The sequence below is a fragment of the Oncorhynchus nerka genome, linkage group LG4 (genome assembly GCF_034236695.1).
Source record: "Oncorhynchus nerka isolate Pitt River linkage group LG4, Oner_Uvic_2.0, whole genome shotgun sequence".
NCBI classification, from domain to species: domain Eukaryota; kingdom Metazoa; phylum Chordata; class Actinopteri; order Salmoniformes; family Salmonidae; genus Oncorhynchus; species Oncorhynchus nerka.
The window spans coordinates 52,343,275-52,362,885 of record NC_088399.1 but is presented as its reverse complement, the minus strand read 5'-3'; the positions used below and the strand labels follow the sequence as shown (position 1 = coordinate 52,362,885).

Sequence of the window (19,611 nt, the reverse complement as noted above, 5' to 3'; positions counted from 1 at the left end):
TGAAGTGCACCAGTCCCTCCTGCAGCAAAGCACCCCCACAACATGATGCTGCCACCCCCGTGCTTCACGGTTGGGATGGTGTTCTATAAGGCTTGCAAGCCTCCAAACATAACGATGTTTGGAGGAATTGCCAAACAGTTCTATTTTTGTTTCATCAGACCAGAGGACATTTCTCCAAAAAGTACTTTGTCCCCATGTGCAGATGCAAACCGTAGTCTGGCTTTTTATGGCAGTTTTGGAGCAGTGGCTTCTTCCTTGCTGAGTGGCCTTTAGGGTTATTTTATTTTTATTTTTTATTTTACCAGGCAAGTCAGTTAAGAACAAACTTACTTGCCTTGCTCAGGGACAGAACGGCAGATTTTTACCTTGGGGATTCGATCTTGCAACCTTTTGGTTACAAGTCCAACGCTCTAACTGCTAAACTACCTGCCACCCCAAATGTTGATTTTATGTGGATATAGGACTCGTTTTACTGTCGATATAGATACTTTTGTTTCCTCCAGCATCTTCACAAGGTCCTTTGCTGTTGTTCTGGGATTGATTTGCGTCTCCTTCCTGAGCGGTATGACGGTTGCGTGGTCCCATGGTGTTTATACTTGCATACTATTGTTTGTACATATTAACATGGTACCTTCAGGGGGTTGGAAATTGCTCCCAAGGATGAACCAGACTTGTGGAGGTCTACAATCCTTTTTCTGAGGTCTTGGCTGATTTCTTTAGATTTTCCCATGATGTCAAGCAAAGAGGCACTGAGTTTGAAGGTAGGCCTTGAAATACATTCACAGGTACACCTCCAATTGACTCAAATTATGTCAATTAGCCTATCAGAAGCTTCTAAAGCCATGACATAATTTTCTGGAATTTTCCAAGCCGTTTAAAGGCACAGTCAAATTAGTATATGTTAACTTCTGACCCACTGGAATTGTGATACAGTGAAATAATCTGTCTGTAAACAATTGTTGGAAAAATGGCTTGTGTCATGCACAAAGTAGATGTCCTAACCGACTTGTCAAAACTATAGTTTGTTAACAAGACATTTGTGGAGTGGTTGAAAAACGAGTTTTAATGACTCGTGTATGTAAACTTCCGACTTCAACTGTATATCGATCGGTAAGTTGTCCTCCCCAAAATTGGTATCGGACCCCAAAAAACTATATTGGTCGGCCTCTAATTAGTAAATTCCATCACCTATACTCTCCCTGGAGTCTTTCCTCCAATGTGACTCATGTCCCTCTGTCTGTAGGCATTGATTTAGCCTTCATTGAGAACGGCTTCATCTACCACACCAAGTACGACACACCCGACAGGATACTGACAGACTCCATCCAGAGGGCGGGTGAGTACTTTGGGCCACATAGCGGTGCTTCTCAAATAAGAACAAAGATTGTGTGGGTGGAGGGCAGTTTGGCCGTCATCAATCGGAAGCTGCAGGGAGTCGAAGAAGACCGGTACCGTGGTGTTTGGACTGCTCAGCTGCATGGCTGGCTCAGCTTAGCTCCGCTTTGGTGGGGTTTTAAGCAAGGGATAGTGGGCTACACCTGTTTGCAAGTGCTTCATTTGAGACGGATCCTGCCGGAACAGGATCCTGCACCTCTCAGATTTGACTGTTTGTTTCGGCACCTATTTAGATGATTTATTGTTTCACTGTTCGCACTGTAAACATTCTAATAAAAGCGATGAGTGTTAAATCAAGTTGCCTCGTTATTTCTCTCGCTCCCCCAGAAAGACCATTAAAAAGCGCGATCATCCTTCTGTATCAATCATTCTCTCCCGAAACACACTGATTCCAGTCCTGCTCTCTTATTTATACATAGAGGTTATGGGGAGGGCCAGTGGTGTAAGTAACTGATCTTAACACAGGTCTTGGTTGTGGTGGTCAACTAGTGAAGAGGTCCCTATGTAATCACGTCACATAGCCTAGGCTAGTTGTCTCCCTACTGAATTTGAAACGTGGGAAATTCAAATAAGGAAGGGATAAGAAAAGATCATTGAGTTTGATGACAAATGTACAGTAACATCCTCTGCCTCTGACATAAAAAAAAAACAAAGAGCCCTCAGAAAAAGTTTTTGAACATGCCCGAACCAAGGCGTGTTTGGTGGCAGCAAGCATTGTAGATAAGGCTGAAGAGGACACCCAGGTTATAGTTTACACTGAAAATGAAAAAAATAGACACTGCCACAAGCCCGTTCATGGCTTTGAGACAGAAATTGACTGTCTGGCGTTAAATGGATTTGACATGGGGAGTATCGTGGTCAGGTTTTGAAAACTAAGGTAGGAAAATGTGTTTTCCTTTACAAACTGTACTGTGAAGTTATTCACAATATTTGGTTCATATGATCACGTAGGCAGGAGGCCTACAGTGCCTTCGGAATGTATTCGGACCCCTTGACTGTTTCCACATTTTGTTAGGCTACAGCCTTATTCTAAAATTGATTGGAATCGTGTTTTCACCCACATCAATCTACACACAATACCACATAATGACAAAGCAAAAACTTGTTTTTAGAAAAAAAAAATGATAATACATTTACATACAGTACCAGTCAAAAGTTTGAACACGCCTACTATGTTTTTATGATTTTCTACATTGTAGAATAATAGTGAAGACATCAACACAATGAAATAACACATATGGAATCATGTAGTAACCAAAGAGATGTTCAACAAATCAAAATATACACGGCTCAAAAAAATAAAGGGAACACTAAAATAACACATCCTAGATCTGAATGAATGAAATATTCTTATTAAATACTTTTTTCTTTACATAGTTGAATGTGCTGACAACAAAATCACACAAAAATGATCAATGGAAATCAAATGTATCAACCCATGGAGGTCTGGATTTGGAGTTACACTCAAAATTAAAGTGGAAAACCACACTACAGGCTGATCCAACTTTGATGTAATGTCCTTTAAACAAGTCAAAATGAGGCTCAGTAGTGTGTGTGGCCTCCACGTGCCTGTATTGACCTCCCTACAATGCCTGGGCATGCTCCTGATGAGGTGGCGGATGGTCTCCTAAGGGATCTTCTCCCAGACCTGGACCAAAGCATCCGCCAACTCCTGGACAGTCTGTGGTGCAACGTGGCGTTGGTGGATGGAGCGAGACATGATGTCCCAGATGTGCTCAATTGGATTCAGGTCTGGGGAACGGGCGGGCCAGTCCATAGCATCAATGCCTTCCTCTTGCAGGAACTGCTGACACACTCCAGCCATATGAGGTCTAGCATTGTCTTGCATTAGGAGGAACCCAGGGCCAACCGCACCAGCATATGGTCTCACAAGGGGTCTGAGGATCTCATCTCGGTACCTAATGGCAGTCAGGCTACCTCTGGCGAGCACATGGAGGGCTGTGCGGCCCCCCAAAGAAATGCCACCCCACACCATGACTGACCCACCGCCAAACCGGTCATGCTGGAGGATGTTGCAGGCAGCAGAACGTTCTCCACGGCGTCTCCAGACTCTGTCACGTCTGTTACGTGCTCAGTGTGAACCTGCTTTCATCTGTGAAGAGCACAGGGCGCCAGTGGCGAATTTGCCAATCTTAGTGTTCTCTGGCAAATACCAAACGTCCTGCACGGTGTTGGGCTGTAAGCACAACCCCCACCTGTGGACGTCGGGCCCTCATACCACCCTCATAGAGTTTGTTTCTGACTGTTTGAGCAGACACATGCACATTTGTGGCCTGCTGGAGGTCATTTTGCAGGGCTCTGGCAGTGCTCCTCCTGCTCCTCCTTGCACAAAGGCGGAGGTAGCGGTCCTGCTGCTGGGTTGTTGCCCTCCTACGGCCTCCTCCACATCTCCTGATGTACTGGCCTGTCTCCTGGTAGCGCCTCCATGCTCTGGACAATACGCTGACAGACACGGCAAACCTTCTTGCCACAGCTCGCATTGATGTGCCATCCTGGATGAGCTGCACTACCTGAGCCACTTGTGTGGGTTGTAGACTCAGTCTCATGCTACCACTAGAGTGAAAGCACCGCCAGCATTCAAAAGTGACCAAAACATCAGCCAGGAAGCATAGGAACTGAGAAGTGGTTTGTGGTCACCCCCTGCAGAACCACTCCTTTATTGGGGGTGTCTTGCCAATTGCCTATAATTTCCACCTGTTGTCTATTCCATTTGCACAACAGCATGTGAAATTTATTGTCAATCAGTGTTGCTTCCTAAGTGGACAGTTTGATTTCACAGAAGTGTGATTGACTTGGAGTTACATTGTGTTGTTTAAGTGTTCCCTTTATTTTTTTGAGCAGTGTAGTTTCCTTTCTGGATTGACTGACCTTCATGTATTCTACCATAAAGGCCTAATTGGTGGAGTGCTGCAGAGATGGTTTGTTACGAATAAATGAGTGAAGAGGTGTGGAGTCAGGCGCAGAGAGCAAAAGATGTGGGAAAAACAACACGCTTTTAATGTCCCGGAAACATAACATGAACAAAAGTGGAAACACAAATGAACAGAAATATAAACGGACAGCGTGAAACCCAAATGCCAACAAAAATACACTCAAACAAGAAAACAGGCGAACAAGCCCGCACGAAACAGAAGCGGGCTGAACAGACTAATATAACCCTATCCTAACAACCAAACAAGAAACAGGTGCTACCAATTAGACAGAACTAAACGAACACAGAACAACGGATCGGCGATAGCTAGTAGACCGGCGACGACGACCGCCGAGCGCCACCCGAACAAGAAGGGGAGTCACCTTCGGTAATATTCGTGACAGTACCCCCCCCCCCCCCTGACGCGCAGCTCCCGCAGCGCGCCGACGCTGGCCTCGGGGACGACCCGGGGGCCGAGGCGCTGGGCGATCCGGACGGAGGCGATGGAATTCACTCAACATAGATGGGTCTAGAATATCCCTCACCGGAACCCAGCACCTCTCCTCCGGACCGTACCCCTCCCAGTCAACGAGGTACTGCAAGCCCCTCACCCGGCTTCTCGAGTCCACAATAGCTCTTATCTTTGTACGCCGGGGACCCCTCGATGTCCAGAGGGGGCGGAGGAACCTCCGGAACCTCATCTTCCTGCATGGGACCAGCTACCACCGGCCTGAGAAGAGACACATGAAATGAGGGGTTAATACGATAATACGAAGGAAGTAATAATCGATAACAAACCTCATTTATTCTCCTCAGGACTTTAAATGGCCCTATACACTGCGGACCCAGCTTCCGGCAGGGCAAGCGGAGGGGCAGGTTTCGGGTCGAGAGCCAGACCCTGTCCCCAGGTGCAAACACGGGGGCCTCACTGCAGTGACGGTCAGCGCTCTTCTTCTGCCTTATACTCGCTTGGCGTAATGACTCTTGGACCGCCCTCCAGGTCTCCTTAGAGCGCTGTACACACTCCTCCACCGCAGGAGCCTCAGTCTGGCTCTGTTGCCACGGTGCCAGGACTGGCTGGTACCCCAACACGCACTCAAATGGTGACATGTTGGTAGAGGAGTGGCTTAGTGAGTTCTGGGCTATTTCCCAGGGAATATATCTCGCCCACTCCCCTGGCCGGTCCTGGCAATACGACCGCAGAAACCTACCCACCTCCTGGTTAACTCTCTCCACCTGCCCATTACTCTCCGGGTGATACCCTGAGGTCAGGCTGACCGAGACCCCCAGACGTTCCATAAATGCCCTCCAAACACGGGAGATAAATTGGGGGCCCCGATCAGAAACTATATCCTCGGGCACCCCGTAGTGCCGGAAGACATGGGTGAAAAGAGCTTCCGCAGTCTGTAGGGCCGTAGGGAGACCGGGCAATGGGATAAGGCGGCAGGACTTAGAGAACCGATCCACAACGACCAGGATTGTAGTGTTACCCTGAGAGGGGGGAAGGTCAGTAAGAAAATCCACCGATAGATGGGTCCACGGCCGTTGTGGAACGGGAAGAGGTTGTAATTTACCTCTTGGCAGGTGTCTAGGAGCCTTACTCTGGGTGCACACCGAACAGGAGGAAACATAGAATCGCACATCCCTCCTCAAAGTGGGCCACCAGTACTTCCTCTCAAGACCTCTCACTGTCCTAAAAATACCTGGGTGACCCGACGAGGGTAGACAATGAGCCCATCGAATCAATTGATCACGGACAGCCAGCAGGTTCCTCCCTTAGCGCCCGCTCGATGTCCGCGTCCACATCCCATACTACTGGTGCCACCAGCTTAGCTGCCGGGATGATGGGAGTAGGATCGATGGACCTGTCCTCAGTGTCATAGAGTCTTGACAGCGCGTCAGCCTTAGTGTTGAGGGAACCTGGTCTATACGAGATAGTGAAACGAAATCTAGTGAAAAACATGGCCCACCTTGCCTGACGAGGATTCAGTCTCCTAGCTGATCGGATATACTCCAGGTTACGATGGTCAGTCCAGATAAGGAAAGGGTGCTTAGCCCCCTCAAGCCAGTGTCTCCACACCTTCAGGGCCTTAACCATAGCCAACAACTCCCTATCCCCCACATCATAATTCCGCTCCGCTGGCCCGAGTTTCTTCGAAAAAAAGGCACAGGGGCGGAGCTTCGGTGGCGCACCCGAACGCTGTGAGAGCACCGCTCCAACCCCAGCCTCGGATGCGTCCACCTCTACTATAAACGCCAAAGAAGGGTCCGGATGTGCCAACACCGGCGCCTCAGTAAACATCGCCTTCAACTTATGAAAAGCTCCGTTCGCCTCTGCTGACCACTGCAAACGCACCGGCCCCCCCTTCAGCAGTGAGGTAATAGGGGCAGCTACCTGACCAAAACCCCGGATAAACCTCCGGTAGTAATTGGCAAATCCCAAGAACCGCTGCACCTCCTTTACCGTGGTCGGAGTCGGCCAATTACGCACGGCCTTTACGCGGTCACCCTCCATTACCAAACCAGAGCTGGAAATGCGATAACCCAGGAAGGAAACTGATTGTTTGGAAAACTCACATTTCTCCGCCTTCACATACAGGTCATGCTCCAGCAGTCGTCTAAGAACCTTGCGCACAAGAGATACATGCGCAGTGCGTGTAGTGGAGTGGATCAAAATATCGTCAATATACACCACTACACCCTGTCCGTGCAGGTCTCTGAGAATCTCATCCACGAAGGATTGAAATATAGCTGGAGCATTCTTTAAACCGTATGGCATGACGAGGTACTCATAATGGCCAGACGTAGTGCTAAATGCAGTTTTCCACTCATCTCCCTCCCGAATACGTACCAGATTATAAGCACTCCTGAGATCCAGTTTAGTGAAGAACTGCGCTCCGTGAAATGATTCCACTGCCGTAGCAATGAGAGGTAGTGGGTAACTAAAACCCACTGTGATGGAATTTAGACCTCTATAATCAATACACGGACGTAAACCACCATCTTTTTTCTTCACAAAAAAGAAACTCGAAGAGACAGGTGACATGGAGGGCCGAATATACCCCTGTCCCAGAGCCTCGGTGATATAAGTTTCCATAGCCACCTTCTCCTCCTGGGACAAAGGATACACATGACTCCTGGGGAGTGCAGCGTTACCCTGGAGGTTTATCACGCAATCCCCCTGCCTATGGGGTGGTAATTGGGTCGCCTTCTTTTTACTGAAAACGATAGCCAAATCGTCATACTTAGCTGGAATGCGCACGGTGGAAACCTGGTCTGGACTCTCCACCGTTGTCGCACCGATGGAAACCCCTACACACCTGCCTGAACACTCATCAGACCACCCCTGTAGAGTTCCCTGTTTCCACGAAATCGTAGGATTATGAATAGCTAGCCAGGGAATCCCCAGTACAACTGGAAACGCAGGTGAATCGATAAGGAACAAACTAATTCGCTCCTTGTGATTCCCCTGCGTAATCATCTCCAACGAAATTGTGGCTTTCTTCACCAGCCCTGACCCTAATGGTCGACTATCTAAAGAGTGCACAGTAAAAGGGGGGTCTACTTTTACTAACGGAATCCTCAACCTCTGAGCGAGTCCGCGATCTATAAAGTTTCCAGCTGCGCCTGAATCTCCCAGTGCCTTATGCTGGAGAGAAGGAGAATAATTAAGGAAACAAATTAATAGGAAAATGTGACCAACAGGAAACTCTGGGAGAGTGTGGTGCTTACTCATCTGGGGTGACCGATGAGTGTTCTGCCTGCCCTCACGATTCCCAGATGAATTCCTCCAGCACCGACCAGACGTGTGCCCTCTCCGGCCACAACTGGTACAGGAGGAGCTTCCTCCTCCGATCTCCCTTGACGCAGTCCCTCCTAGCTCCATCGGGATAGGGGCAGGAGGATCAGGAGGTAGAACTGACAGGACCCTTTCAGAACGTCCACGAGCAGCTAGCAGATGGTCCAACCGGATCGACAGGTCTATCAGTCCATCCAGGCTAAGTGTAGTATCCCGACAGGCAAGCTCCCTACGGACGTCCTCTCTCAGGCTACACCTGTAATGGTCTATCAGGGCCCTGTCGTTCCACCCTGCTCCCGCAGCCAAGGTCCGGAACTCCAGCGCGAAGTCCTGCGCGCTCCTCGTCCCCTGTCTAAGATGGAACAATCTCTCACCCGCCGCTCGACCTTCTGGAGGGTGATCGAACACGGCCCTGAAACGGCGGATGAACTCCGGGTAGTTGTCCTTCGCTGAGTCGGGCCCGTTCCAGACCGCATTAGCCCACTCCAGGGCTCTACCGGTCAGGCATGTGATGAGGACCCATACTCTCTCCTCCTCCGAGGGGGCCGGCCGAACGGTGGCCAGGTAGAGGTCTAATTGAAGCAGGAATCCCTGGCACCCCGTCGCTGCTCCATCGTAATTCCTCGGAGGCGTCATGTGCAGAGCGCTGGAACCGGATCCAGATGGGGGAGATGGTAGAGTTGCTGGTGGGAGGGTCGGTGGGGTAGTAGTAGGGAAACCATTCCTCTCCCAACGATCCATCCTCTCCATCATCTGATCCATCGCTGATCCTAGGCGATGGAGGATGGACGTGTGATGTTGGACTCGCTCCTCCATAGTGGGAAGAGGAGTGGTCGCTGCTCCTGCTGACTCCATAGGAGGTGCGGGCTTCTGTTACGAATAAATGAGTGAAGAGGTGTGGAGTCAGGCGCAGAGAGCAAAAGATGTGGGAAAAACAACACGCTTTAATGTCCCGGAAACATAACATGAACAAAAGTGGAAACACAAATGAACAGAAATATAAACGGATAGCGTGAAACCCAAATGCCAACAAAAATACACTCAAACAAGAACACAGGCGAACAAGCCCGCACGAAACAGAAGCGGGCTGAACAGACTAATATAACCCTATCCTAACAACCAAACAAGAAACAGGTGCTACCAATTAGACAGAACTAAACGAACACAGAACAACGGATCGGCGATAGCTAGTAGACCGGCGACGACGACCGCCGAGCGCCACCCGAACAAGAAGGGGAGTCACCTTCAGTAATATTCGTGACATGGTTGTCCTTCTGGAAGGTTCTCCCATCTCCACAGAGGAACTCTAGAGCTCTGTCAGAGTGACCATCAGGTTCTTGAACACCTCCTTGACCAAGGCCCTTTAGCCCCAATTGCTAAGATTGGCCGGGCAGCCAGCTCTTGGAAAAGTCTTGGTAGGTCCAAACTTCTTCCATTTAAGATGATTGAGGCCACTATGTTCTTGGGGACCTTCAATTCTGCATAAATGTTTTAGTACCGTTCCCCAGATTCTCAACACAATCCTGTCTTGGAGCTCTACGGACAATTCCTTCGACCTCATGGCTTGGTTTTTTCTCTGACATGCACTGTCAACTGTGGCACCTTATATAGACAGGTGTGTCCCTTACCAAATCATGTCCAAGCAATTGAATTTACCACACTGGACTCCCAAGTTTTAGAAACATCTCAAGAATGATTAATGGAAACAGGATGCACCTGAGCTTAATTCTGAGTTTCATGGCAAAGGGCTTGAATACTTATGTAAATTCCTTTTTTTAATTGTATACATTTGCAAAATTTTCTAAAAACCTGTTATTGGTTTGTCATTATGGGGTATTGTGTGTAGATTGCTGAGGATAGTTTTATTTAATAAGTTTTAGAATAAGGCTGTAACGTAACAAAATGTGGAGTCCAAAGAAACCCAAAATAACCACATAAATATTCCCTTACCTTTGATGTTCTTCCATCAGAAGACGTAGAGGGAGTCATACTTACCCAATACATCGTTTGGTTTCACGTTGTGTGTCACTGTATTGGCAATATGCTAACAGCTTCAGCTGGAATGCATCAAAAATGACTTCTGGTCTAGCACTCTGCGCATTAAAACTTCCAATTTACATATTATATGTCGATTAAACTGGTCAAACGATGTGCAAATCGAGCTTTATGATGTTTTTAGCATGTAGAACAAAGGACAGCGCTAACAGACAAACCGGCTTCGAATGCTGCATGTTGGAAAAAGACGTACTCCAAATCGGCCGCGCGCAATAGAGTGCCCGGTTTTGAGAGGGACACGCGGAATTTCGCGCGCCAAAGGTGCAGGGCTCCTGCGATTCTCACAGTGAACGCGCCATTTGAAAGCAGACATCGCGCTGAACTGACAGAGACTGTTCATGGATCCGTAGCTGCCTGGGAAGGGTGTTGGCGATGACGTCAAAGTAGACCCAACTTTTCCATTGTTGACAGATTGTTTGGGAGAATGGCTCTCCTGAGACTTCTGCTTTACATACAGACATAATTTAAACGGTTTTAGAAACTTTAGAGTGTTTTCTATTCAATAATAATTTTTATATGCATATATTAGCAATTTTGGGTAAAAATATTTTCAGTTTACTATGGGTACGCACTTTCTCCAACAGGGGCAGTATAGAGCAGGATTTCTAAGAGGTTATTAAAGGATCTGACCCTTTTTTTTCCAATTTTTGCCTAAGATGACATACCCAAATCTAAAAAAAAGAGAGCAGTGGTTCAAACTGTAGAAGCCATTTCCTACATTTGAATAAAAAATGGATTTTTACATATGCTATATTTTTATCTCTGGGACCCTCAGGATGACCAATCAGAGCAAGATTACTGAATGTAAGTACATTATTTACCTTCAGAGGTGAATGTCAAACCAGTAGCTGTGATATATATATATATTCTTTTTTTGTGCACTCTCAAACAATAGCATGGTATTTTTTCACTGTAATAGCTAGTGTAAATTGGACATTGCAGTTAGATTAACAAGAATGTAAGCTTTCTGCCCATATAAGACATGTCAATGTCCTGGGAAATTTTTATTTTTATTTTTACTTACAACATCATGCTAATCATATTAGTGCATGTTAGCTCAACTGTCCCGCGATGGGAACACTAATCCCATTTGAGGTTAATGGGGGATCTGGTAGACATATGGAGACTTCCTTCTCTCAATCCTAGAGAGAAGGAATATTCATTTTATTCACATAACCATAAATATCAATTCAGGATAGATTACTTCCTAATTTCCAAGAGTATGAATAAAGAGGTGATAGATTGTAAAATAGGGTTTATTACTTTGACTGACCACCAACAGTGGAATTATGTATAGCAGTGGAGGCTGATATGTCTAAAAAAAAGCGTTAGATCGAGGATGAATACATCCTTATTCTAAGACTAAACATTTCATCTTAAGTGGGGTTTTTTTCAGACAAACATTGGTTCCACTGATAAATGAGTACAGTGTGGGAGGCCTATAAAGTTTGTTAGGGGAAAAATAATTGCACAAACCAGTAGAAAGAAAGGGAAAAATTAAAGAGTTGGAAAAAGTTATCCAAGAAAAGTCTGTGATCTGAAATTTAAATTACATGAGATCTATAACAAACAGGCTGAGTATGCAATGTTTTGGCAGAGGACCAACTTATATGAAAAAGCAGGTTAAATTATTGGCTAGAATTTTTTTTTTTAAGATTCCAGTTTTGTAATACCAGCTATCGAAAATGAAAGTGGGGAGGTACTGACTGGTACGAAATATATTGACAGTGTGTTATTCAACGCTTTATAAGTCTGAATGTAACTTAGTTCATTTGTATGCCTTAAAAAAATAAAAAATTGAGCTTCTGTCCCCAAATCAAATAAAAGATTTGGATGCTCCTATACTAGAATTTGAGATAACAGCTATCATCTCAACGAAGTCTGAAAAGTCACCAGGATAAGACGGCTTCCCGGTTAAGTATTATAAGAGGAATATTATTGACGTATTAGCCCATATATTAACACGGGTGTGAGCAGCAGCTCTGGAACTTGAGCAGCTACCTGACACTTTTACTGAGACGCTCATTTCATTCATTCTCAAGAAGGATAGAGACCCCACTGACCTAGGCAGTTTTCGCCCTATCATTTTAATCGGAGTTGATTGGTAAGGTGCTCTCCAAAGTACTAGCCAATGAGGCTGGAGAAGGTTCTACCTCATATTATTCACACATATCAGGTGGGATTTGTAAAAAAGTAGAACTTCCACAGACAATCTAAGACGTTTGCTTCACCTCGTGGCTGAGTCAAAAAGAGGATACTCAGGTGGCAGCCCTTTCCCTTGATGCGGAGAAGGCATTCAATAGGGTGGAGTGGGGCTTCTTGACATATACCGTTAAACCCAGGGCCAAAGCCAAACTTTATCAGGTGGGTTAAGGTATTATACTCCAATCCAAGAGCAGCAGTCCTTACAAATGGTATGGTCTCTTCCTTTTTGAATTTGTCATGGGGAACCCAGCAGGGCAGTCCTCTCTCACCTCTCCTTTTTAGCACTTGGCAGCAGCAAACAGAACTGATTCAGGAATCAAAGGAGTGATGGGAGGTGCCAGAGAGCACAAGCAATCCCTTATGTTTTTAACACAATTGACACATTCTCACAGATATCTGGTTATAGGATTAATTGGCAGAGGTCAAAGGCTATGCCTGTATCCAAGTTATATGGGGCGGCAGCAAAGCCTAGTGGTTAAAGCGTTGGACTAGAAAGGTTGCAAGATCGAATCCCTGAGCTGACAAGGGGCAAAATCTGTCATTCTGCCCCTGAACAAGGCAGTTAACCCATATAGGCCATCATTGAAAATAAGAATTTGTTCTTAACTGACTTGCCTAAAAAGAAAAATATCCTCCTGTTGCAATTGCTTAATTTCTGTTAACAGGGATGAACTGGGCAGACTGAGCAACGAACTACAGAATATCATGCAAATTAATGATGCCACTACTACAAAAAATAAATAATAATCTTGATAAATGGATGTTGCTTAATCTTACTTTATAGGGCAAAAGAAATGGTGTTAAAATAGGTGTGCCGCCTTAGTTCAATGATGTGTCCATGATGCTGCCTTCCTTACTATTTAAGCAATTACAATCAAATGATTAAGGATTACCTTTGGGATGGGAAAACCCCCAGAATAAATGTGAACAAGTTATATGCTCCAAGGGATAGAGGGAGACTAGCATTATCCAATGTAGAACTATGTAACATATGATGTGATTTAGCCAAATTGGCTACGTCACACTGGGGCAACTATGATTCCCATTTGGAATGGACTCGGATTGAGAGGTTTAAACATATTGGTTTGTGCTTTCAGTTTTGCACGAATGATGCAGTCTTGGTTTTAATAGTCACAGTGGGTAAAACATCTCCTATGCATTTCCTGATAAACTCAGTCACCGTATCGATGTTATTCTAAGAGGCTACCCGGAACATATCACATTTTATTAGTCGGTGTGGGGGCACCGGTTAGTTGAGGTAGTAGGTAGAGTTAATTAAAGTGGCTATGCATAGATGACAGCAGAGTGGCAGTGGTGTGGAGAAGGGAGGGGCGCAATGTGAATAGTCTGGGTAGCCATTTGATTAAATGTTCAGGAGTCTTATGGCTTGGGGGTAGAAGCTGTTAAGAAGCCTCTTGGACCTAGACTTGGAGCGCTGGTACCGCTTGACATGTGGTAGCAGAGAGAACAGTCTATGACTAGGGTGGCTGGAGTCGTCGACAATTTTCAGGGCCTTCCTCTGACACCGCCTGGTATAGAGGTTCTGGATGGCAGGAAACTTGGCCCCAGTGATGTACTGGGCCGTTCGCACTACCCTCTGTAGTGCCTTGCTGTCGGAGGCCGAGCAGTTGCCATACCAGGCACCTTCTCGATGGTGCAGCTGTAGAACCTTTTGAGGAGGACCCATGCCAAATCTTTTCAGTCTCCTGAGGGGGAATAGGTTTTGTATCCCAGTCCGCGTGATCAAAATCATGTTGAAGCATGGATTGGTCAGATCAGCATTGAATAGTCTGTAGCACGGGTACTTCCTGTTTGAGTTTCTGCCTATAGGAAGGGAGAATTAAAATGGAGTCGTGATCAGATTTGCCGAAGGGAGGGCGGGGGAGGGCCTTGTAGGTTTTTCAAATAGTTTAGTAGCAGTGGTCCAATATTTTGTCAGAGCGAGTGCTACAGTCAATGTGTTGGTAAAACTTCGGTAGCATTTTCCCCAGATTAGCTTTGTTTAAATCCCCGGCTACAATAAATCCGGCCTCAGGATATGTGGTTTCCAGTTTGCATATAGTACAGTATAGTTTTGAGAACCATGTTTCCGTGAAACAGAGTATGTTACAATCACTGATGTCTCTCTGGAGAGCTCGTTAATTCGTGGATTTGCATAGGAAAACATACATTTATCTGGGATGTAGGGCTTAGACAAGGCCTGTGTGCACTAGGGGATCTACAGTTTATGTTTACATACACCTTAGCCAAATACATTTAAACTCAGTTTTTCACAATTCCTGATATTTAATCCTAGTAAAAATTCCCTGTTTTAGGTCAGTTAGGATCACCAATTTATTTTAAGAATGGGAAATGTCAGAATAATAGTAGAGCAAATGATTTATTTCAGCTTTTATTTCTTTCATCACATTCCCAGTGGGTCAGAAGTTTACATAGTATTTGGTAGCATTGCCTTTAAATTGTTTAACTAGGGTCAAATGTTTTGGGTAGCCTTCCACAAGCTTCCCACAATAAGTTGGGTGAATTATGGCCCATTCTTCCTGACAGAGCTCTTGTAACTGAATCAGGTTTGTAGACCTTGCTCGCACACGCTTTTTCACTTCTGCCCACACATTTTCTATGGGATTGAGATCAGGGCTTTGTGATGGCCACTCCAATACCTTGACTTTGTTGTCCTTAAGCCGTTTTGCCACAACTTTGTAAGTATGCTTGGGGTCATTGTCCATTTGGAAGACCCATTTGTGACCAAGCTTTAACTTGCTGAGTGATGTCTTGAGATGTTGCTTCAATATATCCACATAATCTTCCACCCTCATGATGACATCTATTTTGTGAAGTGCACCAGTCCCTCCTGCAGCAAAGCACCCCCACAACATGATGCTGCCACCCGGTGCTTCACGGTTGGTATGGTGTTCTTCAGCTTGCAAGCATCCCCCTTTTTCCTCCAAACATAACGATGGTCATTATGGCCAAACAGTTCTATTTTTGTTTCATCAGACCAGAGGACATTTCTCCAAAAAGTACAATCTTTGTCCCCATGTGCAGTTGCAAACCGTAGTCTGGCTTTTTTTATGGCAGTTTTGGAGCAGTGGCTTCTTCTTTGCTGAGTGGCTTTTCAGGTTATGTCGATATAGGACTCGTTTTACTGTGGATATAAATACTTTTGTAGCTGTTTTCTCCAGCATCTTCACAATGTCCTTTGCTGTTGTTCTGGAATTGAATTGCACTTTTAGCACCAAAGTACGTTCATCTCTAGGAGACAGAACGCGTCTCCTTCCTGAGCGGTATGACGGCTGTGTGGTCCCATGGTGTTTATACTTGTGTATAATTGTTTGTGCAGATGAACATGGTACCTTCAGGCCTTTGGAAATTACTCCCAAAGATGAACCAGACTTGTGGAGGTTTACAATGTTTTTTCTGAGGTCTTGGCTGGTTTCTTTTGATTTTCCCATGATGTCAAGCAACGAGGCACTGAGTTTGAAGGTAGGCCTTGGAATACATCCACAGGTACACCTCAAATAGACTCAATTGATGTCAATTAGCCTATCAGAAGCTTCTAAAGCCATAACATCATTTTCCGGAATTGTCCAAGCTCTTTAAAGGCACAGTCAACTTAGTGTATGTAAACTTCTGACCCAGTGGAATTGTGATACAGTGAATTTTAAGTGAAATATACTGTCTGTAAACAATTGTTGGAAAACGACTTGTGTCATGCATAAAGTAGATGTCCTAACCGACTTGCCAAAGCTATAGTTTGTTAACAAGAAATTTGTGGAGTGGTTGAAGAACAAGTTTTAACTTCTTAAGGACGTGGTACCGAAGTGGGGACCACAATCAGCGGAAATGTTCAAGAGCGCCACCTATAGAGGTTGATAAACCTCAAACTTTCATTAAAATTGACATACAATATACTGAATTAAAGCTACACTCGTTGTGAATCTATCCACCAAGTCAGATTTGTAAAATGCTTTTCGGCGAAAGCATGAGAAGCTATTATCTGATACCATGCACCCTCAAAAATACTGCAACGTCACCTAACGACAGATTTTGCGTTAGCCGTCGCAAACCCAAACGCTGAAATAAAATATAAAACATTCATTACCTTTGACAAGCTTCTTTCTTGGCACTCCTAGATGTCCCATAAACATCATTTAGGGTCTTTTTTCGATTAAATCGGTCCATATATAGCCTAGATATCGATCTAAGAATACTGTGATATAAACGGAAAAAATAGCGTTTCATAACGTAACGTCATTTTTTAAAATTCAAAAAGTCGACGATAAACTTTCACAAAACACTTCGAAATACTTTTGTAATGCAACTTTAGGTATTAGTACACGTTAATAAGCGATAAAATTCCTCAGGAGGCGATGTAAAATCTTTAGCTTGTCCGTGTAGAAAAAGATGTCTGAAAAGGGTCGACCAAAAATCTGGGCGGAGACAGCAGGGAAGGAGTTCCCTTGTTTGGGTTAGACCAAGAATCAATTGCGAATCAAATGACATGACTCTAGACAACCTGTGGAAGCTGTAGGCAATGTAAACTCGGCTCTATTTAATTCGGTTCACTTTGAACAATTGCCTGTAGTTGCGGAAGGATATATTTTTCCATTTTCAGTGAACAGATTGCCCTGCACTTTTCGATGAAACGCCCCTTCTGTAAATGCCACAGCAGTTTTGGAAATGTCTGAGTGTTTTCTATCCACACATACTAATCATATGCATATACTATATTCCTGGCATGAATAGCAGGGCGCTGAAATGTTGCGCGATTTTTAACAAAAAGCTGCGAAAATTCGCAACATCCTTAACAAGTTTTAATGACTCCAACCTAAGTGTATGTAAACTTCCAACTTCAACTGTATGTGAGAAAGGAGTGCTTACAGTGTGTCCTATGAGGTTCTGGAGAAATTTTATTTGCCAGATAAGATTTCTGGAAATATTTACAATTAAGGAGCTGCATGGGGTCTCTTATGAGTATTAAACTCCAGAGAATTTAAAACTTGTTAGAATAATATTTTGTGTTACCAGGAATATCACACTCCGCTTCACTCCGTGTTTTTTGTAATGTTCTCGTATGCACGATATGGAAACGGAGAATTTAAGGTTGATTTGGCAAGTGGAAAACTTAATTGTGACATTGAGGAGGATGTATGGAAAAAATATTGTACCATGGATACAGTTAGGAAATGTACACATTATAAGATTGTTCATAGTTACCATTGGACCCCAGTTAAATTACATAAAATGGGTTTATTGCTAAATATGTTATGCTGGAAAGGAGGTTCGTAAAAACCCTATCCCAGAGTCCCCACAGCTGTGCGTATTAGGGGATATACACTACATGACCAAAAGTATGTGGACACATGCTCATCGAACATCTCATTTCAAAATCATGGGCATTAATATGGAGTTGGTCCCCCCTTTGCCGCTATAACAGCCTCCACTCTTCTGGGAAGGCTTTCCACTAGATGTTAGAGCATTGCTGCAGGGACTTGCTTCCATTCAGCCATGAGAGCATTAGTGAGGTCGGGCAATTATAGTGCGCAATTAAGCCTGGCTCACATTCCTATTCATCCCAAAGGTGTTCTATTGAGTGGAGATCAGGGCTCTGCAGGCCAGTCAAGTTCTTCTACACCGTTCTCAACAAACCATTTCTGTATGGCCTCGCTAACTATGTTTAATTGTTACCCAATTTAAATTAATCATGTAACAATTAACACATTAGGATTTGGGGCACCACAGAAGAGGTTGTTTAAAGAGTTACCATCTCCTGAATTAAATTCTATGATATCTATTACCTTGCTCATGATTCAGTACTACACAAATTGGTTTAATTATTTATTTACTAGCTAACTCAATAACACAGAGTACCCCCTTTACACGAGACAAAGGTCCCTAGTGGACTGACAAAATATGATGGCTTGTTACAACATAGATGGGGGGGAGAGAGGGAGAAAAAGGAACACTTATCATTGAGACATTTCAGAACTATTTTCACAGTAACGTTAATCATATAGTTTGTACACGAATCGCTTCCCGTTTGGAATAAGAAATCATTAATGTATTTACGTGTGGGTGTCTTTGTCCGTCGTGTAGTCCTGAACAGAACTACAGAGTTCACTCTGTTCCATTCGCTCCCGAAGCTGCATATTACGTCAGCCATGCCGATGGTTCCAGTGGGGTGATGAGAGTAGCGTACTACGGTGATTTGACAAGGGTAGTAGGATGCTTTGAAGAGTTTGAGATATTTGACTCAGGACAGCTAATCAGCTGTACCAGTGATTGTCTGAGGGGTGAGTTTGTTGCCTCTTCCTCCTCTTGTTGATTATTCAGGGTTCGGGATTCAGACCACTATGGACATGAGCTGCAGCTCACCATCTCTCTCGTCTAAAAGAAGGTGAATTTATTTCTTCACCTCGTGTTGAGGTTCAGCGTTCCAACCATTTCAAACGTGTAGCTCCGCCTTATGTTTCCTGGTCTAATGTTAATTTCGTTACCAAGCCATTTTATTCACTCTGGCTGAAAAGGACGGTTCCATCAGTCTGACACGCTCTCCAACCTCACTCGGGGTGTGGCTACTTACTTATGCACAGTTTATAGCAGATAGATTTTATTTTTATTTCACCTTTATTTAACCAGGTTTGAGAACAAGTTCTCATTTACAATTGCGACCTGGCCAAGATAAAGCAAAGCAGTTCGACACATACAACAACACAGAGTTACACATGGAGTAAAACAAACATACAGTCAATAATACAGTAGAAAAATAAGTCTATATACGATGTGAGCAAATGAGGTGAGATAAGGGAGGTAAATAAAGGCAAAAAAAAGGCCATGGTGGCGAAGTAAATACAATATAGCAAGTAAAACACTGGAATGGTAGATTTGCAGTGGAAGAATGTGCGAAGTAGAAATAGAACTAATGGGGTGCAAAGGAGCAAAATAACTAAATAAATACAGCAGGGGAAGAGGTTGTTGTTTGGGCTAAATTATAGATGGGCTATGTAACAGGTGCAGTAATTTGTGAGATACTCTTATACCTCCTAAAATCACATGCATATCTTAACAAAATACTTTAATTTTTCATATTATATGCGCAACATATTGGATGGAAACTTGACAAAGGGGATATACTTTCCAAGTTACAGTATTTCATCCATACAGTTTTTAATGTCATCACAAAATGAAAAGCAATATTACATTTGTTTTCCATAGTTCTTTACTG

The 19,611-nt window shown here is 44.4% G+C and overlaps 1 protein-coding gene across 1 annotated transcript in view; it reads left to right on the top strand.

Annotated features, from left to right (window-relative positions):
* LOC115105993 (endoplasmic reticulum metallopeptidase 1-like) overlaps positions 1 to 19,611 on the top strand; it is a 56,365-nt gene that overhangs the window by 24,581 nt on the left and 12,173 nt on the right. Inside the window, 1 exon segment of the mRNA XM_065017650.1 lies at positions 1,244 to 1,336. Within this exon segment, the coding sequence (XP_064873722.1) occupies positions 1,244 to 1,336 (93 nt within the window).